This window comes from Neophocaena asiaeorientalis, unplaced genomic scaffold (genome assembly GCF_003031525.2).
Source record: "Neophocaena asiaeorientalis asiaeorientalis breed wild unplaced genomic scaffold, Neophocaena_asiaeorientalis_V1.1 scaffold89, whole genome shotgun sequence".
NCBI classification, from domain to species: domain Eukaryota; kingdom Metazoa; phylum Chordata; class Mammalia; order Artiodactyla; family Phocoenidae; genus Neophocaena; species Neophocaena asiaeorientalis.
In genome coordinates, this window is record NW_020172592.1 from 9,372,017 (window position 1) to 9,399,824 (window position 27,808).

At 37.3% G+C, this 27,808-nt stretch overlaps 1 protein-coding gene across 1 annotated transcript in view; it reads left to right on the forward strand.

The window, feature by feature from the left end:
• Positions 1 to 27,808, forward strand: part of SEMA3E (semaphorin 3E) — a 257,351-nt gene that overhangs the window by 153,551 nt on the left and 75,992 nt on the right. Inside the window, exons 2-4 of the mRNA XM_024738432.1 lie at positions 234 to 394; positions 14,442 to 14,501; positions 16,944 to 17,063. Of these exons, the coding sequence (XP_024594200.1) occupies positions 299 to 394; positions 14,442 to 14,501; positions 16,944 to 17,063 (276 nt within the window). The 5' untranslated portion in view covers positions 234 to 298. The remainder of the gene's footprint in view (positions 1 to 233; positions 395 to 14,441; positions 14,502 to 16,943; positions 17,064 to 27,808) is intronic.

Sequence of the window (27,808 nt, forward strand, 5' to 3'; positions counted from 1 at the left end):
GAACTTTTAAGATCTACTATCTTAGCAATTTTCAAATACACAATTAAGTATTGTTGATGCACTATATATTTTTAATCTTTTTGAGTAATAAATTTTAAAGACTTTGTATTTATGATAAAATGAATGTTAATTGCACGGTATTAATAGGTATGAAAATAGAGCCATGAGAAAAGTGTTATAAAGGTATTTATATTTTCTCTTGTGTTTAGTGTACATTTTGTTTTGCATTTCAGAGCTCTTGGATCTAAACAGAACGTCAGTCTTCCATAGCCCTTTTGGATTTCTTGATCTCCAGACAATGCTGCTGGATGAATATCAAGAGAGACTCTTCGTGGGAGGCAAGGATCTTGTGTACTCCCTCAGCTTAGAACACGTCGGCAGTGACTATAGAGAGGTATGGAGACAGCAAACTTATTTCAGGAGAGAAAGAAAAGGAGTAAGGGAGTTAGCTTCTTATGTGGGTTTTACTTGGACTAGATTTTTCATTGTCTTGGCCATTTAACATTCTGAGTGATAATATTATTGAAATAAAATATTCATTAAAATTATTTTGAGAAAAAGTTATAAATGGTGGAGAATGAACTTTTCTAGCACACTACAGATCTCTGTGTCCCCAGAAGACTTCTGATTGGTGCATCCTGAAGAAATACGGATGTGTGAACTCAGTATAGCTAACTCATGTATTTCTGTTGGTAAGATCACTAATTCAGGTGGATGCTTTTTAAACCTGAAGGATTAAAGTATTAAAATAGGCGAGCACCCAACTTTTCTGAGAAAGATTAACTGTAAGAAGAAAAATGGCTCTTATAATCTATGCTTATAGAGTTGAATTGAGGTAATATGTTTCCAGAAATATTGATATACCAACCTTATATAAAACATGCAGAAATATTTATAGACCATAGGATATTTTTGGCATAAATGTATGTATTACATAATACATTTTCTTAATAATTTACTTATTTATTTTTATGTTTGTCAAAATGTACGATGTCCATATTTTTTAAAGGCATTTAAAAAAAAATGTATCATAAAAAGCAGCATACCTTCATCCCTGACAGTTCCTCATCTCAGGAGGAAATCATGTAAAACTCTCATTTCTTCTGGTTCTTACCTCCATATGTCTAAATAACATTTGTGTACTGTTCTTTCTTGGTATTGTTAATTTTAGATAATATCTGTTGACTTTCTGTAAAGGAAGATGAGGATTTTAGCTTTCTTTTCTTGCAGTACCGTAGCTAAAATATCTGCACTATTACACCAGCAACCCCTACTCATCTGCCTGGTCATCTTCCCAATAGAGCTGTACCACAACTTTTAGCTCAGTAATAACTATTTACAGTATTATAATTGGGAAAATGGATCACACTTCTTCCCACCACCCCAGATGAAATATTTCCTCTTTGTTTCATTTGCTTAGATTCCTTTTACTCATTTTTCACCAAACTTTCTACCAGAGTATGGCTTTCCAAATCAGTTTTTGGTTTTTAAATGAGATGCGTCCTTCCTGATTTTCTTGTCAGCCCAGAGTTGAACTTCAGCATCATGCTGGAGCATCCCCTCAACCTCCCACTTGTGTGATATTCTTTCGTAGTTTAGTCTGACATTTTACTGAAACACACCTTCAATTAGCTTGCTGAAGAAAGATCCAAAGTAAACTTTTGAGGTTTTTTTAATGTTTAAAAATAATATTTTTCAGACTCCACACAGAATTGGTAGATGCATGTAAAATTCTAGAATGAAAATCATTTGCTCTAGAATTTTGAGGATAGTGTTCCATTGTTTTCAGACTTCGAGTATAGCTGCAGAGAAGTGCGATACCATTCTAATTTCAAAATTTTATTTATAAGCTGTTTCCTGCCACCCTATTCCCCTAATCCTGTCCTCATGCCCTTCTATGTTTTAACATTTTCTCAAATTTTCTTTAAGGTTTGATCTGTTTTTCATTCACTGTGTTCCTTCTGCAGGGGAAAGCCTTGGCCTTCAGCTCTGGAAAATGTTATTATTTCATTGATGTTTTCCCCTTCTTTTCCATTTTCCTCCTGACTCTCTTTCTGGGACTCCTATAAGGCAGAGTTTTGTTCTCAATTGTCTGGCCTGCTGTTTATTATACAGACGTTGAACGATTTCTCCTGATTTCACCCACACCCACCCCTTTTCCCATTTTCAGAAGAGCCCTAGACTTCTAATTCCTGAGAATTTTTCAAGTTCTTTTTCATGAATCAGCTTGTTTATTGGCTCCCTTCACCTTGCAGGCATTTAGATTTCAGCTTTTCTCATGTGGAAAGCCAGTCAACACTTGTCCATATGTTGTAGAACTTCCAAAATGTTGCTAATATTTCTTTGGCATCTCCACTCAAGTTCTATTTGTCCTTTCTGCATTATGTCCTTTGGCTACTATTTTAGTTGCAGGATGAAGTGGAGACACATAATGTGTTTAACTCTTTCCTTTTTTTTTCTATCATCCTTAATTTTATTTTCTCTGCAGTTCTCAAAAGAGATGATTGCTCTCTCTCTCTCTCTTTCAATGTCTATCTAAAATATATATTATAAAATTGTATATGTATTTATATATATAAAACAAATATGCAATATTTGTATTATACACACATCATTTTTGGAGATTTTTTAATTGAAGTATTGTTGATTTCCAATGTTTCAGATGTACAGCAAAGTGATTCAGTTATGTATATATGTGTATACATATATTCTTTTTCAGATTCTTTTCCATTATAGGTTATTACAAGATACTGAATATAGTTCCCTCTGCTATAGAGTAGGACTTTGTTGTTTATCAGCTTAATATATAGTAGTTTATATCTGCTAATCCCAAACTCCTAATTTATCTCTCCCCCCACTGCCTGTCCCCTCTGGTAACCATAAGTTTGTTTTCTATGTCTGTGAGTCTATTTCTGTTTTGTAAATAAGTTCATTTGTGTCATATTTTAGTTTCCACATATAAGCGATATCATATGCTATTTGTCTTTGTCTGACTTCACTTAGTATAATAATCTCTAGTTCCATCCATGTTGCTACAAATGACATTATTTCATGAGTAATATTCCATTGTATATATATACTACATCTTCCTTATCCATTCATCTGTCGATAGACATTTAGGTTGTTTCCATGTCTTGGCTATTGTAAATAGTGCTGATGTGAACATTGGGGGACATATATCTTTTCAAATTGGAGTTTTCGTCTTTTCCAGGTATACACACATAAATCTTTAAGACCATCAATGACTTCCTTTTTCCCGACAAATTCAATGGATTTTCCTCTCCCTTTTTTTGGATGGTCATTTTCCTCCCAACTGTGGTGTTCACCACGTGGCCCCCTTCTTTTTCTCTCGGGTAGATCATCTGCACACTCCAGTTCTTTGAAGGAATAGCTAAGCTAGGGGTGGTTAGAATGGGGGCCATGGAATAATCTCTGTTATGGGATGATTTCCTCCCCCAACCCCTAATTCATATGTTGAAGCCCTAACTCCCAGTCCTGAGACTGTGACTTTAAAGATGTGATTAAGTTAAAATGAGGCAATTAGGGTGGGCCTAATCCAGTCTGACTGGTGTTCTTATAAAAAGAGGAAATTTGGATACATTAAAGAGACATCAGGGATGTGTGCCCATAGAGGGAAGGCCATGTGAAGACACAGTGAGAAGGCAGCCCTCTGCAGGCCAAGGAGAGGCCTCAGAAGAAACCAGAGGTGCCAACACCTTGAACTTGGACTCCTAGCCTCCAGAACTATGAGAAAAGAAATTTCTGTTATTTAAGCCACCCAGTCTGTAACATCTTGTTATAGCGGCCATAGCAAATGAATAGAATCTCCATGTTAAAATCATAAGTATGTGAATATGGAAAGATCCTTCAAGGGATCCGACACCCAGAAGATTAAGAATCTTTGCATTAAGGAAGTAGTTCTTAAATTGCTGTCCTTGGATCTGGATCCTGTAACTCTCATGGAGTGGGTCCCTGAAATCCACATTTACAACATGCTTTCTAGATGGCTTTTTTTTTTTTTTTTTTTTTTTTTTTTGCGGTACGCAGGCCTCTCACCGCTGTGGCCTCTCCCGTCGTGCGGAGCACAGGCTCCAGATGCGCAGGCCCAGCGGCCAGGGCTTACGGGCCCAGCCGCTCTGCAGCACGTGGGATCTTCCCGGACCAGGGCACGAACCCGTGTCCCCTGCATCAGCAGGCAGACTCTCAACCACTGCGCCACCAGGGAAGCCCTCTAGATGACTTTTATATACACAAAATCTCGTTAACACTTTTCCTGAGCCCTCATTTCCTCTGTGGAACTAAGGCCAGGAGTTAGCAGCTTCCCACTTTAATGTGATCCTGCTTTAGAGCAGGGGAAATTGAATAACCTACTTATCCTTGATTGTTTTGGCCTAATTGTACCCTGAGGCCTTTCATGCTAGAAAGACTGCTTTAATGGAGGAAATGACCTGTGAAGACTGTATAAGGAGAAGAAACCTGGAGAGTGATGAGTATATACGAACTGCATCTTAGAGAGCTAAATAGAATAGTAGCTGGCTCTTGAAGCTTCAGGGTTCCATCCAGCAAGGATGTCAAGGAAAGTAGCTATACAAATTACTAAATTGAATAACTTTGCTGCATTCAAGGGTAAATCCTTGATTTGTGGGGCCTGAAGTATATACAGTTTGCTGGGCCACTTCAGGAAATATAATTCAAACTTAAATTTCAAAATTGCTAATGCCCCTCCCAGGGCCACAGAAGGGCTGGGTACTCGTGAGGAATTCTGAGAGGTAAGCTACATTAACTCTGAGGTGACTTCACCCCACCTGCATTTGTTATCTTGTACTTTGCTTGCCTATTTCCACAGAATGATTAGCAATAAAACTCCACATAGATGTTCTGCATTTATTTTCAGTAACAGCAGTTAGACAAGGTCTACTTCATAGACAGTCTGTTTAAAAAAAGTAGACTTAAGAATGAGAGGGCTCCCCTGGTGGCGCAGTGGTTGAGAGTCCGCCTGCTGATGCAGGGGACATGGGTTCGTGCCCCGGTCCGGGAGGATCCCACATGCCGCGGAGTGGCTGGGCCCGTGAGCCATGGCCGCTCAGCCTGTGCGTCCGGAGCCTGTGCTCCGCAACAAGAGAGGCCACGACAGTGAGAGGCCCGCGTACCGCAAAAAAAAAAGCTATCCATGTTTAAATTGGCTTTTTGGCTTTTTTTTTTTTGGCCGCACTGCATGGCATGCAGAACTTCCCCGATCAGGGATCATACCCATACCCCCTGCATTGGAAGCATGGAGTCTTAACTGCTGGACCACCAGGAAAGTAAAAAATCTTCCTCATTAAATTTCCTTTCAGTCACTACTTAATTTTACAATTATCATTTTGTATTGAGGAAGAACTTCCAATCTAGATCATCTGAAAAGGAATGTACCTGTTCCTTCTCATATTCTCCATCCCCAATTTATTTATTCTTAGTGCAATATCAAGATGTGGCCAAAAGAGATAATGAAAGTTTATTATGTTATTATTAAATTCTCTAGTTAGCAGCTGTACACTCAGCAATATTAAATGTTTTTTGTTTTTGTTTTTTGCGGTACGCGGGCTTCTCACTGCTGTGGCCTCTCCCGTTGCGGAGCACAGGCTCCGGATGCGCAGGCTCAGCGGCCATGGCCCACGGGCCCAGCCGCTCCGCGGCATGTGGGATCTTCCCGGACCGGGGCACAAACCCGTGTCCCCTGCATCGGAAGACAGACTCTCAACCACTGCGCCACCAGGGAAGCCCTAAATGTTATTTTTACATGATGCATAGTTGTTTGAACTTCAGTCTGGTGAAATGTAATTTGAGTTAAATCTAAGGTGATTTAAATATATGCATGCAAAATTAAATGAGTTACCTTTTTTTAGCGTTAAACATGTAATTCATAAAAAACTATGTATGTTAAAAATATGATCAAGAAAGGGAAGCAAAGGAATAAATACAGAACATCCTGGTATATTGCTAGCATTTAAGGAGCATTTGAGAGTAAAATTTACACAATTATTGAGTAATTCAAGCAATTCTTAAAAAGAGGATTTAAAAAAACTTTTCCTGTGACTGTAAAATATTTCAATAATATATGATAATATTTCAAAATGGTGAATAATAATATTAATTAGTAAACCAAAACTAGTAATGACTTAAAAATCCCTCTAGATATTACACAAAGTAAAGTTTTTTCATATAGCACCTAACAATTATTGAAAACATTTTTGTGCTGTTTTCCATATTCCATGAGAAAAATTTATTTCCTAATTCATCTTTATCAGGTTTATTTGTATTACCATAAAGAAGCATTAGCCATGGTACCTTTATTTGTGTTTCTTTGTTGGTTGAAAGTTTGTCTTCACTCTTTCTGATCAACATTTCATTTCTAGAATGAGGTATAATGGATCAACAGCTGCATTTTTTTTTTGATATTTGACAGAAAGAGCCAACAAATTATTTTCTGTTTTATTTTAACTTATTTCCATTTGCAGATATTATAAGACCTTTTGAAAAGTAGCAGAATGTAATAGCAAAGAACACGTTTTATAGCCAGATTGCCTGAACTCCCGTATCTGGTCCAGCACTTAGGAGATGAGTGATCTTGATCAGCTTATTCCATAACTCTATTTCTCAGTTTTCTCATCTGTAAAAGAGAGATAATCATAGTATTTATCTCACAGCTTTTATAAGACAGTTTATTGACTTATTAGTTGCCTAGGCCAGTGCCTGAAACATAGTAAGTATTATCCAGATATTTGCTATCATGGTTATTATCTAAACAAGACATAGAATTAGCACATGGTTCCTATGTGCCGCCATTTCTAACTGAGGTAGAAGAGTACTGCAGATTTTTAGAGACGATTCAACTAAGTTCTAGAAACAGTCATGGAGATACGAAGTATGCAGAGATGAATAAAACAGTCCCTACCCTAAAATATTTCTAATGCAATGGAGAAGATACATACATACACATCTGTCACAGGTAGCAGTTTGAATAGAACTATAACAAAGGCCCAAGTAAAATGCTAAGAAAGTATACAGAAGCTGGGAGTTGAGGTTTCCTGGAGGAGATATAATTTAAAATTGGACTTTGAATCGTAGTTGGAATTTTGATTCACACAGATAGGTAGTGGGAACAGAGAGAGTACAGGGAAGAAGGTCAGACATTTTAGAGCACTTTGAAGTAATGACTTGGCTGAAGTAGATAGGTGAGGTGGGGGCATGAGGGTATCAACAGGGTAGAGTGAGAGTTAAGGATGGAAACGGGGTTTAGACCAGATCCTGAAGAATACTGACGGCTGTGCTGTTGAAACTTAATCTTCTAGGCAATGCAGGAGCCAGTGGGAGAGTCTGAATACGTGTAAAACACAATCAGAATGGTAGTTCAGCATGATTGCTTTAGCAGCAGCATGTTGGGTGAATGGAAGGAAGAGGAGAATAGGGCCATGAGGCCAGTAAGTAGCAGTTAGAACTTAAAACCAGGTTCACTTGTCTTAGAAGCCTAAGGTCTTTCCACCACATCACGGCGTTGAGAACCGGGCTGCTGCTCTGGTGTGAACTCCGTGTTTCCCGAGGTGGTCTTCCGTGTACTGTTAGTTCTGCCTTTTGTCACGAGGTGTTTCTTTCCTCTTGCTTCTTATTCCCTTTGCATGACTAATGTTTACCTTCGTAATGGTTAAGAGACTAGTGGAACAGTTAGTGGTTGGTGACAGTAGTGGAGGAAAACCACTGACAAGTGCGAGAAGGAACTGTCTCCCCCTTGTTAACTTAACGGCAGAGTTGAGTGCCCCACGAGGCTCCGGTATTTCAACCACAGGTGAGGGACTAGCTTGTCCGTCTCCTATCGACATAGCCCCTTGCAATCTGTGCACATTTGAGAAGTACTGAGATTCCTGAAAAACAAATCAAAATTATTCTCAGGGAGGTAGCAATAGTAGTTTGAGGTATAAAATCTTCTTTTCTTGTTTCATTTCATGAAGAAATCAAAAGTGGAAATGTTTGTTTATTTAAGCTGTATTTTATAGGACGTCATAAAACATTCCATATTTAGTAATAAATATTCACTTTAACAAATTTTCACCCCTGGCTTTCTCCAAGTTTCTAAATTTCAGCTTTATTTTTCTAATATTACTCTCACCACTATTATTTTAAGCTAAAGTTACACTACTTAATTTGGATATCTCTAAATATAACTCAGTCACTTCTGTTTGTAAAAATATTTATACTTTTCTCATTTACTCAACTTTACTGAATCCAAGGTGAAAAATAATGCTTGAATTTTAAAATTTAATTTTTTTAAGTGAGAGAAAGGCATTTAAATCTAATTTGCATATAAAATGGCAAATGGTATTTCACATTAATGATGGCAATTTAGTAAATTTCATCCATTGAAAAGGGCACACACAAGGCCAGAAATGTTTGTGTCATAATAATAGTGTTCTAATTCAAAAGCTTTGGATTATAAACATTTCAAGAACAAATCTTGTCTATAGTCCAAAAGATTATAATTCTGGTATACAAATTACTTGAATAATGACAGCCATTGTAATTAAGTATAAAAGCATAAGCAGTAAGGATAACGTGTCAGGTTAAAACTACCATTTATAAACCATTAGGCCTCTTTTAATGTGTTATACTCAATCTATTTTCTTGATTTTAATGACATTTATAGGACCTTTCATTAAAATATACATTGACGGACACTGGCACTATATATAGATATAAAATATATAAAGAAAGACTAAAATATGAACAAACATTTTTCATTAGAATAATAGAATTAGGAAGAGAATATTAGATGAAGTTATAATAGTGTCTTAATCACTTAAATGTATTCCAAGGAAGAGAGACTTATATTACCTGGATCATTTTATTTAATTTTTTTCAATAAAAAAGGAAATAATGTTTTTTAGACAGTTAAATTATTGCTTCTTTGTTCATTTGTTTTTGCTCTCCAAAATCTCTGAGTGTCCTAACATCTTGTAACAATAGAATTGTTAAATCCTTAATCCTGGTGTAATTAGGAGACTCAGTAGGGAGTCCGGGTAAGAATTACTTTGTAATTTAATTTTTATTTTATTTTATTTTTCTCCTTTGAGATATGCAGGAATAGTAAATGGCCTGTTAAAGTGCATTGGAACAATTAAATTATATTGTAGGAGTGTTGTGATGAAATGATGTGTATTTAACCTTCTGCTTTTTGTACCTTTCTCAGTGCAGAGAATTTGGAAATGTCATTACAACCCTGTTGCTTAACTGCCTTTAAAAATGTTTTATGCAGAACAAATAGCTTAATTTTATGGGTTTTTGTTGATGCTATACTCTGGAGCAGAACCAAAAGGCATCCTTACTGCCAGAACAAATGAGGAAAGTCATTTCCCTTACTGTCTTGGCAGAACATTTGTACATGATGGCTTTAAAATAACTTTTGATTTCCAGTGAGATCATTCTCTTATCTTTTCTCACCTGAGTGGACCTTTGAATGCAGTCCTGAGCCTGTTAAATTTTGTTAAAAAAAAAAAAAGAAAGAAAGAAACCAAAGCAAACTAATGTATAAACAACAACAAAAGCAAAACTTGAGTAAATATATAATGACATTGTTCATTTGGAGAGTTCCCCTGTGTTGCACTTTAGTGGTGAGTGTTCATAATTTAATCTTCCACCTCTCTCCCTTCCATGGACCCAGAGTGATCTGGTTAACACCCTTTTCTCTACCCTCAGAAATCCTGCCAGTCTCTCAAACTTGCTAAATCCTGCAGGATTTCCTCCCTGATTAGACTGGAAAGTTACTCGTCTCATTTATTTGACACTGCTTGCAGCACTTTCATGTCAGTGAACCTATATCTCACACTTTATTGTAGGATCGTTTACTGAATTGACTTTTTGAAGAATGTGATAAAGAAATGTTGACTGATACAAGTCTGCCAATAGACAATGAATGAGCAGGGATTACATTTAAGGCCTTATGCCAGGTAGGCATTTTAGGGCTGGGGCAATAAGTCACTGCCTTGCCTTCTGTAACTTATAGCCCTAATAAGAGAGCTGAAGTTGAGTACACATATCATTATAGTCATAGATAGAAAAAGTAAGAAAAGCAATATAGAGGATCAAAGGAGGGAGACATACTATCTGTAGAAAAAGTTAATCAGGAAACGTCTTCTAAGACGTGCCTGAAATAATGATTTCATTATTCCTAGAGCAACTGCCACTATTAGGTTTGCTGCTAGAAACAACACATGTTCTGGCAATCCTAGAAAAGCCATGTATTGTCTTCGCCACCACGTAATATATGATCTTTTGTTTGTGTCAAGAACTGTGAAGGGTCTGAAATTTTACCTTGCTTTTAAGACAACAAGTTAGCCTGTCATAGTTTCATTGATGCTGACAGAAGACAACGCCTGGGCTAGAGACAGAGGACTCTGTCACTCACAGGACAGCAGGTAGCACGAGCCTCGTGTTTCCATCTTGTCTTTTCCTCCTCAAGTCCCATAGGGGATGGGCAAAGCAGCCTAAGTAGACGCTGTACACACAGTGGTTTTGTGTCATACCCGCTTTACCAACCTCCAGCTCAGAAAACTCCCAGTCTTACAAGGGATTTGCTAGCAAAGCTGTCCAACCTTTGCCCAGAGGGAGACATTATCTTTATTATCCTGGTCAGGAAACAAATCTTCTATTTGCCCTGAAGGGAGATTCTATCTCTGTCTTCCAAGGCTCTTTGAAAAGATAATGTGGAACAAAAGCTGTGAATAAAGTATAAGACTCCTGTAGAGAATTGCCCCCCAGACAATATGTTCAAATAGTCCCCGAAATAATCCTTATGAAGCAATGATTGAGGAGAATGAGGTAATACGTTGAGGTTGTTGTATTGTCTGGATACTATTTCAACATTGAAAAGCTGAACTTTGGTATATTTTTCCAAGGAATCAGTTATCTAATACTTTGAAATTGTAGAACTACAGTTTAAAGAAGTCACCGTTTTACATAATGATGAAAAATGAATTTAAAAAGATGCTAATATTCTAAGAAGAAAAGTGCTGCATCTCATAAATTAAAGGTGTTAAGAATATAAAAGCATTATTCTGCTCTACTGGTGAGGTATTCTCTGATTTATTCATGTCGGTAAGCAAATTAGTCATGAAAATCTTTCCAATGATGGATGATCCTAAAATGAATTTGTATTTTGAATTTGTATTTACACACACATACACATTCTAGCATGTCCTTTTGAATAATTTATGCATCCACAGTAAAATTATAATTCCAAAACCAAATTGAATCTCAAATTAGAATAAGTGTTAGAAATCATCTGAGAAAACCTACCGCTCAGTGCCTGAAATTTTTCCAAAATAAAGGATCAGTGAAGTTTATAAATTCTACAACTTCACTTCCAGAATCCTATTGTCAAGTGGTGTTGGTAACCTCCCTCAGGCTGATGTTAAGCCTGCAGTCGAACCTGACATTGTCTTATTTACGTGATGTCTTTCCTGAATCATATATGATCCGCTGATAGATCTACTGCTATAATGAAGAACATTGATTCTAGGGTATTCTATGTGTGCTTTGGACTTTTTAGTTGGTTTTCTTTTATATCCCTACTTTTTTCCTTTTGTCTTTTTTCTATGTTGCAACGTAACAAAAAGCGCTTGTGTTTTTATTTATAAGTTTATGTACTGCACTACGAAAGCAAAGGGACACGTGAATGCTGAATACTGTTAGTAAGAAACTTTAGGGGGCTCATTACACTAGTAATAACATCAAAGTAATGTCATACCCCTATAGTTCAAACCCTGCTTACTCCTATGATAATACATTTAGTCATAAAAGGATCATCGTAATCAAATGCTCTTGTCACCACTTTTATAAATCCCCAATATTTTTCATGTATCAGGGCCTGGATTTGACTACGTAACGTGTGAGTTAAGTGACAAACCTCTTCCCCATCTAGCATATACATACCTAACCTGATATTGCATGGGACACAGCTTTTTTAAAAATCTTAAATTTTGACCATATTTGGGATTCAAACATGTATATCAGATTTCAAAAACTAAAATGCCTACAGGGGCCACTCAGGTAAAAGAAAAGTCTGAAGAGAATCAGAGAGTGCCTGTCCCAATGAAAGAAGACTTCAGACACGACTCCAGAAGAGTGGTGCCACATAGGAAGGCATGCCTGTTGCTTGCCTTTTAGATTTTTCTAGAGACATTGTACACCAGGGCATGTAGATCCAAGGCACAGGCCTTTGGAGGCTATGAACAAAAAACTATAGGGGGTTCTGGTGAAAGTCAGCATCGCTCAAAATAGAATTCATCATCGCTGACCAGCAGAGCCCATGAAGATGATACATTAGCATGAGAAGGTGATCCCATGGAATTCAGAAAGAGACGCAAGAAAGGGAGCCGATTGAGCTTTTTCAGTCAGGGGAGGGGGAGTGATTGATCCAGCAGGTGAGGGGATAAGCTATTAACCGGGAGGCTTTTAGATCTTGAGGCACAGGAAACATTTGAGAACTTACCAGTTGCTACAATTACTTAAGGGAATTGTATACCTTGGTTCCCACCCATAGATCTGCACTGTAGAGTTGGACAGAGAAATAAGCATTTTTTAAAAAAGAAGCTCCCAAATAATACTTAGGTAAAGTTCTGGTAAGGATTAAATTAAATGTTGAATCTGAAGTGCTCAGTACAAAAGTTAGAAAGCTGACAATGCCAAGTGTCAGTGAGGATTGCTGGTAGAGTATAAACATGTCACCATCCTGGAGAGCAGCCTGACACTACAGTAAAACATTAAATGTATGCTTCGCTAAGACCCAGTAATTCTGCTCCTGGCTATACATACCAGTGGTATTCTTATACAGATCCCAGAGGGACATGTACAAAGATGTGCTGCTGCTTTTGGGGGGGGGGGAAGGGAGTGGTTCTTGTCAGTAAAGTACTTTATTAAAACAGACTATTGTGGTAAGAAGCCTTTTCCCAAAGTAGCTTATACACCATCACTTGTGGTGTAGTCACTGCAACTGAAATGAGCTGTTCATGGAGATCATAAACATTAAAATTATTCCTCTAGGTTTTATTGGGAGAAGAGGTGCCGATGTTTGCCGTGGTGGAGATGTGGAGACAATTTGGGTGTCCCCATTGGGAGAGTAGAAGAGGGAATATGGGGGATCCATACCCCAAATATTACAAAGCAGTTAGAAACAACAGACTGTATGTGTACATAGGGCTTTGTATAGGGGTCTTCAAAACCCAGTTCTTAGTATAAAAGATGAGAAAGACTTTACATAAATTAAAATATACCATTTACATAAATTAAAAAATGCGCAAAAAGCAATATACACTTTATAAGAACATATGCAAACAACAAAAAAAACTGTTAGTCTTCCCAGGAACAATTTACAGTGATTGCCTCCTGGAGGGATGCAGGGAGAACATGGAGCGGGGGAAGGGAAGGAAATAAATAGATAATTAAAATAAGAGAGGGACCTTTTAAGACCAATGATAATAATGAGCCCTCAGTTGCATAGTATAACAAACTCAAACCTCTGCACATGAGTTTATAAAGTAGAAGAAAGAAAAACTAAAAGTGCTTGCCACGCTGTCTGGCACATGGTGTGATTAATCTATCATTTAAGCAAAAAGAGGAACAGAAACAGTCTGAGAAAAGAAAAGGATAGAGAAAACCATTTCTTGCATTCCAAAAAAAAAAGTACTTAATGATTTCTGCCTGTGGTCCCAGCAAAGTGCTAGGCACTATTTGAGATGAAAAAGAGGTATTTGATATATTCTCTCTTCAATGAAGAAACCAACAAATTTGAAATACAACGAAAATTTCCTGAAATCCAGTGGGAAACTGGTAGAGTTAAATAATGTTTTAAAAATAATCAAAGATGTTTGTGGTGTATTATGAAGTGATACATTATAAACAAAGGATGAATTATAAATTCATTCATTATAAGTCCTTTCATTCTCTTGTGCACAAATGCTATTGAGAGTCCACCACACCAGGTTCAGTGCTAAGTGGTAAAAATGCAAAGGGAACTTAAGGAGGTTCCTGGCCTTTGGCGGGCAGACAAGTTCAGGAGAGAGATTGGACAGCAGAGGTCACAGCAGGTTAAATGCAGAGCAGTGCTGGTTGAAGTATGGGTGGCCTCTAAAGGCCTGAGAATTGAGATGAACCTTCAGAAAGATTAAAAAAAATAATAATCAGTAGTAATAAAGTTTAGCATAAAATAAAAGCTAAAAGATAAGTGTCTTAAGTTGGCAAATAATGCCATAAAGAAGATAAAGTCTTGCTTGATCTTCTCAAAGAAGGAAGTAGAACCAACAGAAATAGAACAAAATAAAATGTATTGAATTGCAGAAGAAAAATGAAATGGTTTTTCCCTGCGGTTTATTTTTATATGCAGTTGCATAACAGTCCATTATCTTTTATTCCAGATACACTGGCCAAGTACAGCAGTAAAAACAGAAGAATGCATAATGAAAGGAAAAGATGCCGTGAGTATTATTCATTGTAAATTAAACAAATCATCAATTTATAGTCATGGTCAGTGACGAAGGACTGAATCTCTAACCTTTTATTTGCTCCTAAAACGCATATATGCAATTCATTTCAAGAATAAATATCTATCTCTCTATATATCTATATATCTATATATTGATATATACATATATATATCAATATATATGCACACACATACATGTATATATACACATGTATACACATGCACATATGATATAGACATGTACATTTTCTCTATATATAATTACTTAAAAATTAATTTCAGTGTAGAGGTAGAGTAGGACACCAAGGTACCATCTAGATCTTGGTTTTATTTTGTCTTATAATATTTTAGTCAACTCAGATTTATAAATTCCTTCTAGTCAGGCTTATCTCCTGTGTACTGGGGACAAAAATAATTTCAGGTAATTTCTTAATTTGAGGAAAAGCTAAGCACAGTCTTTGTGAGATTTCATCTCACCCTGATTAGCAAATTAGAAACAAATGAAGAAACTAAAGGAGAAAAAACAAAAAACTTGAAAGAAGATGGCAAAGGCAGTAAACATGCTTTATATATTCCACATGTTTTGAGGATGTCTCCTACTGAAAGAATCAATATTCCATCTCTCCATAACTTCCCTGCAGCGTGTGAAAGGGAAGAGGTGGTCCAGCAGCAGCGGCCCTGCCATAGTTGCTAACACACGAGTACACGGGTGAAAGGACTTTTCACGTGCTAGGAGTAGCTGGCCGACGACACATTTCACAGCTTTGGAGGAAGGCACGCACAGCTCCTTTTGAAAGTTAACTCATCCTTTTTTTCAGTAAGAAAAAGATACCGTGTAGAAATCTAACACACATTGTACCAACTCCTGATTCTTGCAGCAACTGGGTAACAGCGAAGGGATGAGTCAAGACATTCTTGCTGCCTTAGTCTACAGCGTGATGCTGAGTAATTGAACACATTCACAGGCTGTGTCAATCTAAGCCCACCCGAGCCAAAATGTGGTCTAATCGGCTTACTCAAGATGTGACAGTTTCAAGCGATGAGAAGCAGGTGCTTATAGCAATATGAAAATAGGATATTAGATTTTCCCAACTATACGGGTCATATACAGACTAGGATGCTGCATGAAGGGGAAATTAAAGGAATAAGTCTATCGGTGTGCCCCAGGTAATCGGTTCAGTAGTGTGTTACTTGCTCTTACCAAGGGAATGCTATATTCTGAATCACTTACGATGAGGTAGTTCTGCTGGCTTGTTCATCCTAATACTGTTGTATGAGAGAATTTAAAAGTCAGAATCTGACCTTATAAAACATAATATGTACTGACTATTGCGTGTACTAATGTCAGAGTGATATTTAGCAATAAAAGGGTTTAGTATTTCTCTCATAATTTCAATGAACTAGCAGTACCTGCTTTGCCAACAAGGTATTTGCTAAAATTAATTTAGTCAAGTTTTGTCTGAAGTCATTTTAAACTTTTTTTCGCTCAGCATACTCAACTAATGACTGATCTATTAAAAGTTTGTTACACATGGAGTGTGTATCAGGTACGGGGTTTGATTAACTACAGAATACAAAGATGTGTAAAATCAAGATTCTGTCCTTGATAAGATTACAGTTGAATCCCATTATGGGCAAGCTAGAGCTCTGGGGCCGAATGTGACCTGCCATAAATGAAGTTTTGTTGGAACACTTCCATATACATTCATTTTTCTGTTGTCAACGGCTGCTTTTATGCTATAGCTGCAGAAGTAAATAGTTGCAGCAGAGACCAGATGGCCCATCAAACTAATTATATTTACCCTCTGGTCCTTTATAGAAAAAGTTTGCTGATCTCAGGACTGTAATCTTATAGTAATAGGTATGAAATGTTATTTTTATCAGTTAGCTTTCTATCTGTTTACTTGAAAATTCTCTATGAAAGTACTTTATATGAATTTATGAGTTTGAAGATATGACTTATTTGCCCAAACCTCAAAACTCTGCAGTGCCCTAAGGTCTGCATATGTTCTCTTAAGGGTAATGAAGCTTTTTCTAGTTATTTGTTTTCTGACTTTATGCTGATTCATTGTTTATATGAAATTTAAAAAAATAACAGGTTTGGGAAGAATTTAATTATTTAGTGAAACATATTGCCATGTAAATGTACCTGGATAAATTTCTGAACAGTGCTTTTTTAAAATTCCTCATGTACTAGAATACATGAAAATGATACACTCGCATTATTAAATGTAATTCATACATCGCTGTATTGGTCACCTCTGTCTCTTCTTCCACTGGTCCTTGTCTTCTTTTCATCTGCCCCCTTTGCCTTCTCTAACCAAGCGTGGGTTATACATGAGATTTCTAGGGCTCGGAAAAGCAAAAATCAAAAAAGAACTAAACATATTCATTACAGTAATCAATTTCTTTTTTTTTTTTTTTCCTGCTTTAGAGTGAGTGTGCAAATTATGTTCGGGTTTTGCATCACTATAATAGGACGCACCTTCTGACCTGCGGTACTGGAGCTTTTGAACCCCTTTGTGCCTTCATCAGAGTTGGATACCATTTAGAGGTATGATGATTTCATTCATTGCTCTCAATGAATTATCAAAAGTAATGCTTAAAAGAACTTTGTTTTAAAAGAAAGGTTGTGGCATTTCTTCCTACAAAAGAGAAAAGCATTTGTGATCTTCTGATTAAGCTTGCTTGAGTCAGATAATCGATCTCTCTGGGACTTTAAAATTCTTGCCAGCTACAAAATCTGTGAACCAATTAATTCTTTATGTATTCATTCACTGAAGAATTTCATTTACTTAATTTGTCCGCTTAAAAATATTTCTTAATATCAAACTGTGTTCTCTATTGTCTTCTTATGTAAAATTTTATTGGTGTAAGTGCCAAACTAGAATGAATATGTATATATATGAACATACATATACAAGCATATATGAAAATAAATTACTACCTGCAGTATTTTTTAAAAGACATGCAAAGGCTTGTTGATCCTGTAATGACTCCTTTTCTTGGCCAGGTGAGGTGGGAGAGGTCGAGTTGGTCTGGGGGGAGATTGCAAACTGATTTAAGATAAACTTTACTTGATGAGAGCTATACATGTCCTCCCCTGAGACCCCACCACTAGATGGTATGTTATCATGAAAGCAAATCCCAGCTGAATTCTGCCACATACACCACATTATATTTACTAACAAGCAGGCTTGACATCCAGTCATATAAGCGGTTTCAACAAACTAGGTAAACTCTCACAGTTTCACTGTGAGTAAGCATTACTACACAATATACTGATGTCAGGATCTGTTACCTTCCCTTGTCGTCAGAAGGCAGAATCCTGCATCAAGATGGGACACAGATAAAGCAGAGCTCTGGATGATCTGTAGTTAAGCAGCTAGACACTCTCTCTCTCTTTTTTTTTAATTCAAGTAAAGTTGATTTACAGTGTTGTGCCAGTCTCTGCAGCAAAGTGACTCAGTTATACACATGTGGACCTTCTTTTTTTTATTATTTTCCATTGTGGTTTATCAAAGGATATTGAATATAGTTCCCTGTGCTATACAGTAGGACCTTGTTGTTTATCCGTCCTGTATAGAATAGCTTACATCTGCTACTCCCTTGATTCTTGGACCCCATTTATGAAAGGGCAGCAGTGACTATAAAATATTTTCAGCCACCACGTATGAAGAGCAACATTCATTTCACTAGTGAAAAATTATTTCTGATATTCCTGATACTAGTTAACACACATGTGCACACATAATTAGCAGTATCTGAAGTGCTCGCGCTAGCTGCCTTTGGAGAGTGCCCCTGATTGAGGCACTTCAGCTGTTAAGCATCCTTATAGGCAGGATTTTTGATTAGCATATTTTAAATGTTAACTAACCACCCCTAGTTGTAGATTAAAATTAAGTAGCGTACACAAACACATCACCGTATATTTACTAAATTATTTTAAAGAAACAATGCAGGTAATATAATAGGAGAACATTAGAAGGCAAGTAAGTCCAGTGCAAAGTCAGAATATTTACATATATACAAATATACGAAGTATACATATGCATATGTACATATGTGTATACAAATACACAGGTATACATAAATACAAAGTCAGAATATATACAACTTGTGTTGCAGATTTATTGGTGGCAGATCCTCTCAGTTTTCATTTATCTGAAAACGCCTTCATAGCATCTTTATTTTTGAGGGATATTTTCCCTGGATATAGAATTCTGGCTTAACATTTTTTTTTCTTTAACCGTCTCAGAAATGCCTTATTGTCGTCTAATCTCTTTCTCATGTAGATTTAGGTTTCATTCATGCTGGTATTATCCTGTTTGTAACTGCTTTATCTTTCAAGATTTTATCTTTGGTTTTCAGTAGTTTCTCTGTACTGTGCCTATGTGTGTGTGGTGACAGTGTTGGAGAGATTGATATTTATATTTCTTGGGATATTAAGATTCTTGGATACAGAGTATATGTTTTACACCAAATTTTTGGTCATTGTTTTTTCCAAATAATATCTCTGCCTCATTCTCTCTCTCCTCTCCTTCAGGGACTCATAAACAGATAGACAGACAGACAGACTGACTTTTGGGCAGTGTCCTACAGATCACCGTGATTCTGTTCACTCTTATTCAATCTTTTTTTCCTCTGTTTTTCAAGTTGGATAAATACCTTTGATTTATTTTCCCTTGCTTCTGACATCTCCCATATGCTGTTAAGCCCACTCCATTAATGGTCCATGTAAATATTGTACTTTGCAATTCTAGAACTTTCATTTTGTATATATTCCATTTCTATCCTGAGTGCTCCCCCATATTTTTATTTATTATGACTCTATTTTCCTTTAAACTTTTTAACATATTTTAATAGCAGTTTTAAAATCCCTGTGTGCCCCATTTATGATAAAAACCCTGCAGAAAGTAGGCATAGAGGGAACTTTCCTCAACATAATAAAGGCCATATGTGACAAACCCACAGCCAACATCGTCCTCAATGGTGAAAAACTGAAAGCATTTCCACTAAGATCAGGAACAAGACAAGGTTGCCCACTCTCACAAAAAGTGAAATGTGAGGTAGCTGTGAATGGAGAATAAATAAATTACAAGAAATTAAATTTCTCTCTAAAAAAAAGTGTGCTAATTTTAACATCTGGGTTACTTTAGGTTTGCATTGACTGTTTTTTCTCTTGATGATGAATCATATTTTCTTGTTTCTTTGCATGTCTAGTAATTTTTATTTTGTACTGAACACTATAGATTATGTACTTTAATTCTTGATTCTGAACTCTGTTACCTTTGAAGAGAGTCTGTTTCTATTCTAGCAGACAGTTTACTTGGCTGGACTCGCACTCAAAACTACCTTGCAATGTGCAGCATCCACGCATCTCTTGTAACTTTCCAGCCACTGCTTTTCAGGGTCTGCTTGCACATGCAGTTCAGGTGTCAGCTAAGGACTTGGGAAAGAGTATATACACAGATCTCAGGGCGCCTCCTTCAGTTGCTGGATATGCCTTCTCACTTTTAAGTTGATCTGGTACCTTACATTTCTGTCCTATGCCTTTCCAAGCTAGAAGGTCTCTAGCTTTCTGCTTGAGTTCTAGCCATTCCTCCCCACATGAATTAGGACATTCCTTGAGTGAAAAACTCTCCAGTCTTTGTCTGCTCTTACTGAATCCACTGCCTTCAAATAATTTTTTTTGTACTGTTTTACTTAGTTAATCATCGTTATCTGTGGGAGTTAGTTCAGTACAAGCCTCATTGTCATTAGTAGACGTGGAACTCCATGTAGTTCACCTTCATGTACATAACGTTGAATATTTTTCTCATGTAATTATCTTAATATTAGGTCTGATTAAAAACATATTTTGAAAAAAATTCTGTGTGTGTCATAAAAGGAATATGTGGTCAGATGATGACAAGGGCAGTGAGAGATTTATTCCCAAAACTCCATTTGGAGGCTTGATAAAATTTCATATGAGGGCATGAAAAATTACAAATTGTTATAGGCAAGGAAAATGTTTAAAAAACACAGAGATAGGCACATATGGAATAGGTTCACAGACATTAGTTGGTTGGGAAACAGCAGAAGATAAAGCTGGGGCAAATTGGTGGATGATGTTGTTGCTAGACAGTGGCATTCTGTAGGTATTTCTAAAAACAGCATGGAGACGAGGAAGGAGCTTGAGCAGAGTGTTTGATTGACATGTCATTAGTAATATTTAGCATTGACTCAAGCAGAGAGGGATGAAAGGCAGAGAGAAATTAAAGGGAACTATTATAAGAGTCTTTGTGAGAGATTATGAGGATATTTGAGTGTTGCCACAATAGCAAAGGAAAGGAAGTGTGGAGCTGATGTGAGAAGCCACTCAGCAGGAGTTTATATAACTTAACATTTTATTGGATGTTGCTGATGAAAAGGAATCAAAAAACAATTCCAGTTTTATTTCTTGATGACTGGGAAGAAAAACAGTCTTAACAGCAAGAGGAAGCTAAGAAGATAAGAGTATGTTTCTGTGAGAACAGAAAAAATGCTCAGTGTTTCTCAGTTATAACTGTTTTATTTCCATGTACAGTTATTTGAAATATTGATCCTGCAGCTAGGATAGGGTGTTATCAGAATAGGTTGAATTATTGAACCCTAGGGAGTTAATGGTCCCCGAAGGAGTCTCTCCTTTCTGTTTTTCTCTCTATCCCTCATTCTCTATCTTATTTTTTTCTCTTGCTTTCCTTCTCTGCCGTTCACTTTATCAAAGTAACTTGGAAAATGCCATTATTTAGGTGAGAGTAGAATGTTTAGGGAATATCAATGTAAACAGACTGAGCAGACATAGTAGTATAAGGCAAATCATGTCAGTGCAAATTAGAATCACACTTGTAAGAGTGAAAGGAAGAAAATTAATAATAGACAACATTATCAGTGCTACAGAGAGGGCAGTTTTGGTAAAGGGATGAGAAATCAGAATGTAGGAGATGAAGAAGTGACTGAATTGTGATAAAGGCAGTAATATTGGCTATTCAATCCAGAAATAGAATTGTTAAGGAAAAGAAATATGGAGAAGGATATAAAAAGTGTAGGAGTGTTGAAAGATTTTTCTTAGGATAGTAGATGGGGAAACTTAAATTATTTATTGAACAAGAAGGTATCACTTTCCTTCTTGGAGTTAAGGAGGGCTGGGTGGGAAGCAAGTTTGACAAGGCGGGGGACTGTCTTATAGTCAGTGGAGAGATCTCATTAACAGTTGGATGTAAAGGGCTATTTCTCAAGAGAGAAACCAGAGCTAGAAATGCAGATTTGAGAATTAACAGCATGTATATGTGTGAAAGCTGAGCCCTTTAGGTATGATATCATTGCTTAGGAAGAGAATTTGAGTAAAAAAGGGAGAGTAGTTGAATATAGAGTCCGGAAACACCAATATTTGAAAGGCTAGTGGAGGAAGAAAAACCCACAAAGGAGACTAACAAGAAGTGACTAGAAAGGTTAGGAGGAAAATAGGAGAGGGGGATAGCACAGAACCTCAGCAGTGTTACAAGTCTCAAAGAGTCAGTGTCATTGGACTTAGAAAGTCTTTGGAGACATTTATGAGAGGAGTTTCAGCGAAATGTGGATGCAAATCATGGTTTTCTGGTGTAAAGGATTAAAGCCAACTTTCTCTTGAATCACTTTTGTCTTTTTCTTTGTTTCATTATTTTAAATTTTTTCCTGAAGTATAATATAAATACAAGATGTACACAGCGTGTGAATGTATTGCTAGATCACGTCCACAAATTGAATACCCCTGTGTAACAGACACCCAGATTGAATCATTTCTTTTATTTTTTGCTTTTATTTGCACCTTTTTTCCCTCATAGGTTGTAAACTCTTGGTTTTGTTTTATCTTTTTCTCTTGTGCCCCTTCTAGTTTAGTCTTCATTTTCAAAATTATTTTTTCTTTTTATTTCAAAGTCCTTCCTGAATTCTATCACTTCATTTTTTAGTTTTCCTAATTTTGATTTATGTATTTTATTTCTTCTATCTTTTCTTAACTTCTGTTGAAATACTAAGTTATGTTTGATTCTCATCTACTTTGTGGCATGTCTGTTTGACAAACTTTCATTGTCTGTGGTAATGTTATTCTGTTTATTATTCTTTTATCCTATGGTAACATTGTAGTAGATTCAGGTGGCATCTTCTTCTATGGCTCATTTTTATACAAAATTAGTTCCTGAACTTTTAAAAGGAAAGTGTGGATCAGAGTAGATGTATGTCTAGCTTTACATTTTAGAACTCACCATTCTGTTTTGTTTTGTCAAGTTTTCAAAACTGTGGAGATATAGATATAGATACAGATATATAGATATGGATATAGATATAGATATTCTTCTGGCCATGATCTTTTTCTCTTTTGTCTGGCTGTTGCTTTCCCTTGACCTTCTTTATCCCTCCTCTTGGACAAATTGTATTCCACTTCCAGCAGTTTCTTCTTGGAAGGGAAATGGGCTGGTTAATTTTGAGGATTCATAGGACTCCATTCTTTCCTCAGGCCCCTTGAAATCACCCACAGATTGAATCAGCAAGAATTCCTCCCAGATTCACCTGATATTCTAAAGCGATGCTACACTACTAGTGAGTGCTTATTGGAAATATGAGAGTTATTTTCTTCTCACATTCGACAAAACCTGGTTGCTTCTCTCTGCTTCCTCTGGCAAGATGTTAATACCCTGTGTGTTTCATAGCTTGCAGTAGTTCATCCACACCTGCTGGTACTTAGGGGCTCATGGAGATGTCTTAATAGCCACCTTGCTGTAGGTGTTGTGTTGTCTGTGAGCTTGTCGTTTGGCATTTCTAGTTGATCCATCTGTTTTTCTGAGAGAACTTATGGAAAATAGAATGTATGCCTCTGCTGCTGTCCTCTCAGAAATCTCATATTACCGAGTCCAATCTTGTACTGCTTGCTGCACGACAGGCCAATAAATCTAGAGACGGGTTGCTGGGGCAAAGGGAATAGTGACTTTATTCAGAAAGCCAGCAGACTGAGAAGGTGGTGGACTGGTGTTACAAAAAGCCATCTTACCCGAGTGAGAATTCAGGCTTCTTTTATCCTAAAAGGGGAGAGGATATGGCAGGTTGTTGCAAACTTCTTAGTGCCGGAATCCTTTGTTCTTGCAGCTGTCTGTGTAGGTCAGGTCACTGATGTTCCTATAAACCTACAATAAGACAATTGTTATTCTCTGTTCTGCAACATTTTACCTCTGTATGAATGAAAGGGAGTTATACCTTTAAAGGTCAGAGCCTGGAGAATGGGCTATGATATATATGTCAGGCTGTAGGCAACATTCCTTTACAGAAGGTGCAGAGCCAGCATGACTAAGCACAGGCAACGGAGCACAAAGGTTAGAACTAAAGGAATAGATCCAGCATGGAGTCAGGTTTGTTCTTCTCTGTTACACTAAGAGTACCATTTATGTATTTATTTTTCAGTTGTTTAAATTTTTGGCTGCATTGGGTCTTTGTTGCTGCATGTGGGCTTTCTCTAGTTGCAGCGAGCGGGGGCTACGCTTCGTTGTGGTGCGCGGGCTTCTCATTGCAGTGGCTTCACATGTTGCGGAGCATGGGCTCTAGGCACACAGGCTTCAGTAGTTGTGGCACACGGGCTTAGTTGCTCTGCTGCATGTGGGATCTTCCCAGACCAGGCCTCGAACCTGTGTCCCCTGCATTGGCAGGCAGATTTTTAACCCCTGCGCCACCAGGGAAGTCCCAAGAGTACTTTTTAAATAATAAAATGCTAGCAGGGAAGTCCCAAGAGTACTTTTTAAATAATAAAATGCTATATAAGTATAAAGTACTATGTAAAATATTACAAGTTTATGTCTACTTCTAATTTTACTCAGCTTTCATAGAAAATCTAAATTATGTGTTGAATATAGAGAGGTTCAGACAAAAAAATCTGGGGCTTCCCTGGTGGCGCAGTGGTTGAGTCTGCCTGCCGATGCAGGGGACACAGGTTCATGCCCCGGTCTGGGAGGATCCCACATGCCGCGGAGCGGCTGGGCCCGTGAGCCATGGCCGCTGAGCCTGCGCGTCCGGAGCCTGTGCTCCGCAACGGGAGAGGCCACAACAGTGAGAGGCCCGCGTACCGCAAAAAAAAAAAAAAAAATCCCAGAGGTTCAGGTATAAAACATGTTTCTAGAGAATTGGCAAAGGCCTTGAACTGCTGCAAAATAAAAATTGCTTTCATCACTTAACAGCCTAAGTTTCTCTAAGAGCACAATGACTTTAGCTCAGTGCTATTAGCATGCTACTATTTGTATAAGTTTTCTGTGTTGCAAAACAAACTACCACAAATTTGGCAGCTTAAAACAGTACACATTTATTATCTCACAGTTTCTGTGGGGCGGGAGGAGACCAGGCACTGCTTAGCTGGCTCCACTGCTCCACGTCTCTGAAGGCTGAAATCAGTGTGTCGCCTGGGCTGCTGTGTTGCTGGAGCTCAGGGTCGTACTCCAGGTTCTTGTAGTTGTTGACACAGTTCAGTTCTTTGCAGTTGTAGGACTCACGTCCCCATTTTCTCGATGGCTGTCACCCAGGGGCTGCTCTCTGCTCCTAAAGGTCCCCAGCAGTTCTTTGCCATGTGGCCGTATCACAGCATGACAACATACTTCTTTGAAACCAGCAGGAGAATCTTTCTGTCCAATTTCCTAAGGAGTCATATAGTATAACCTAACTATGAGAATTACTATACCATCACCATATAAAGTACTATAATCTAGAGGGGGGTTTCTGCCGTATTTATAGGTCTTGTCCAAACCCAAGAGGTGGAGATTATACTAAACCTCTGTAAGAGGGGGTGGGAATATTGGGTGCCATTAGTATTCTGCCTACCATACTCTCATTTACATATCTTTATATGAAAGGAAGATTGTATTAATAAGTACAGGTGTTTTAAGAGGATGGTTCTGGGGGAGGCAAGGCAAAGGCACAGAGCGAAGGGTGAAAAATAAAAGTCATTCTTTTCTAAACTTTGTCCACGGCTCTCCTCTTAAAAAAAAAACCAAAAAAATCCTAACATTCCTCCTTGTAAGAACTGTAAAGACTGAGGGGTGAATTTGTGGGCCGCCTCCAAATTTTGCCTGCTCAAAATTGGGAAAATTTGATTGTCTTTGAGAGCATAGCATTTGAATGTAGGTTGCTGTGGTATTTCATTAGTGTAGGGTAAATTTTCTCAGTGTATTTTCATTTAAAGCCTATTTATATCAGTTGTTAAGTACGCAGACTGTATTAGTCATGCAAATGTGTCTGGCACCAAAGATAATCAATAACGCGCTTTTTGATTTTCAGTATATGATTTTGACACGTTTCATCTACTGCAGAAAGTAGCAGCTCAGCTACTTAAGTTGGGATACTGTCAGCTTCAAAATCAAAAGGGTTATACATTAACTCAATCCAGTATAAGTCTCTTTGAAAATACGTTAGGAACTGTACCCAAATAACGTTTTTTACCAAGTTCACGTTTGTACTTTGTAGACTGGAAATTATGTATTTTTCTAGTTGTTTGTATTCCCTAGTTAAATATTTTCTGATGTGCCAGTAAGAGATTACTATCCAGACATAACGGATTCTTGCGTTTTAGAGTCATGTGTTTTGTATATTATCTCTTGGGTCCTTTAGAGCTTAAACCCTTTATTTTCAATAAATATTGAAAATAACTTGGGCTTCCCTGGTGGCGCAGTGGTTGAGAGTCCGCCTGCCGATGCAGGGAACACGGGTTCGTGCCCCGGTCCGGGAAGATCCCACATGCCGTGGGGCGGCTGGGCCCGTGAGCCATGGCCGCTGAGCCTGCGCGTCCGGAGCCTGTACTCCGCAACGGGAGAGGCCACAACAGTGAGAGGCCCGCGTACCGCAAAAAACGTAAATAAATAAATATTGAAAATATCTTTTCAGGCAACAATACTTAAGTGTCCAAAATAGATTGAAACATACATGTTATGAGTACATGGATTTTTATCGGATATATTTTCCTCACAGGTTCTTAATATTTGTTTCTTAGCAGATTTTTAAATTTTTATTTTCTGCGTATAGTACAGAGTGAAAATCCCATTGGGAGAGCCAGCAAAAATAATAACAATTCCCAGAGGTTTAAAAAGTTACTCTCTTAGAGTTATATGACTGTTCTTTGTAGTTTGTTTTACACAACTGAGATCAGTATAGCCATGCATTTAATATTCTTTGTGTTTTTCACAAAGAAATATGCGTATTTTGATATCACAAATTATTTTGTTTAATATCAACTCTTGTCACACCCAGCTTTTAAACACACAAAATTTCAAGGAGTTTCAAATTTGTTCTCTTAAAGAGTTTCTGTTACGTCCCTATTTATTTCTATTGGTTTACCTGCAGTTATGTTAAAAGTAGATAAAAAAATGTTAAAGATAATAAATTTTAAATTATTTTGTAAAAATCTAGGGTGAGCATTAGTCATTTGAATAGAATAAATACATGAAACTTTACATTGAGTATTTAGCAACATTTATTTTTTCAGATAATTTTTATATATTAAATTAGCTATTAGTTAACAGAAATGTCTATATTATAATTTGTATCAAGATATTTGTATAAGCCTTGGTCAAATATTTTGAAGGACAACTCTGGTCTGTAATTTCCTGATCTACTTATATGAAAATAATATATGGAAATGTTTTATTGATTTAAAAATTATGGCAATTTATTTTATATTCATTTCAAATAAGTGATTAAAAGGTTATATGTATGACCCTATGAAGTCAGGTTTATGTTTTATTCTGACCTCAGTCTATGAGGTTTTCATTCTGGAGACCATGTGTTGTACAGGTATTTTTGACTGGAGGTGTAATGGAAATTATAAGCAAAGAAAATAGCGATTACCTAACAATAATACTTTTTTGTTTAATTAAATTAAATTTATTTATTTTTGGCCACATTGGGTCTCGGTTGCTATGCGCCGGCTTTCTCTAGTTGCGGCTAGCAGGGGCTGCTCTTTGTTGCTATGTGGAGCTTCTCATTGTGGTGGCTTCTCTTGTAGCAGAGCACGGGCTCTAGGCTCATGGGCTTCAGTAGCTGTGACACGCAGGCTCAGTAGTTGTGGCTCGCGGGCTCTAGAGCGCAGGCTCAGTAGTTGTGGCGCACGGGCTTATTTACTCTGTGGCATGTGGGATCTTCCTGGACCAGGGATCAAATCTGTGTCCCCTGCATTGGCAGGCGGATTCTTAACCACTGCACCACCAGGGAAACCCCAATCCTTTTTTTCTGAAGTAGGAAGAATGGAAATATTTTATCCATTGGAATAGATAT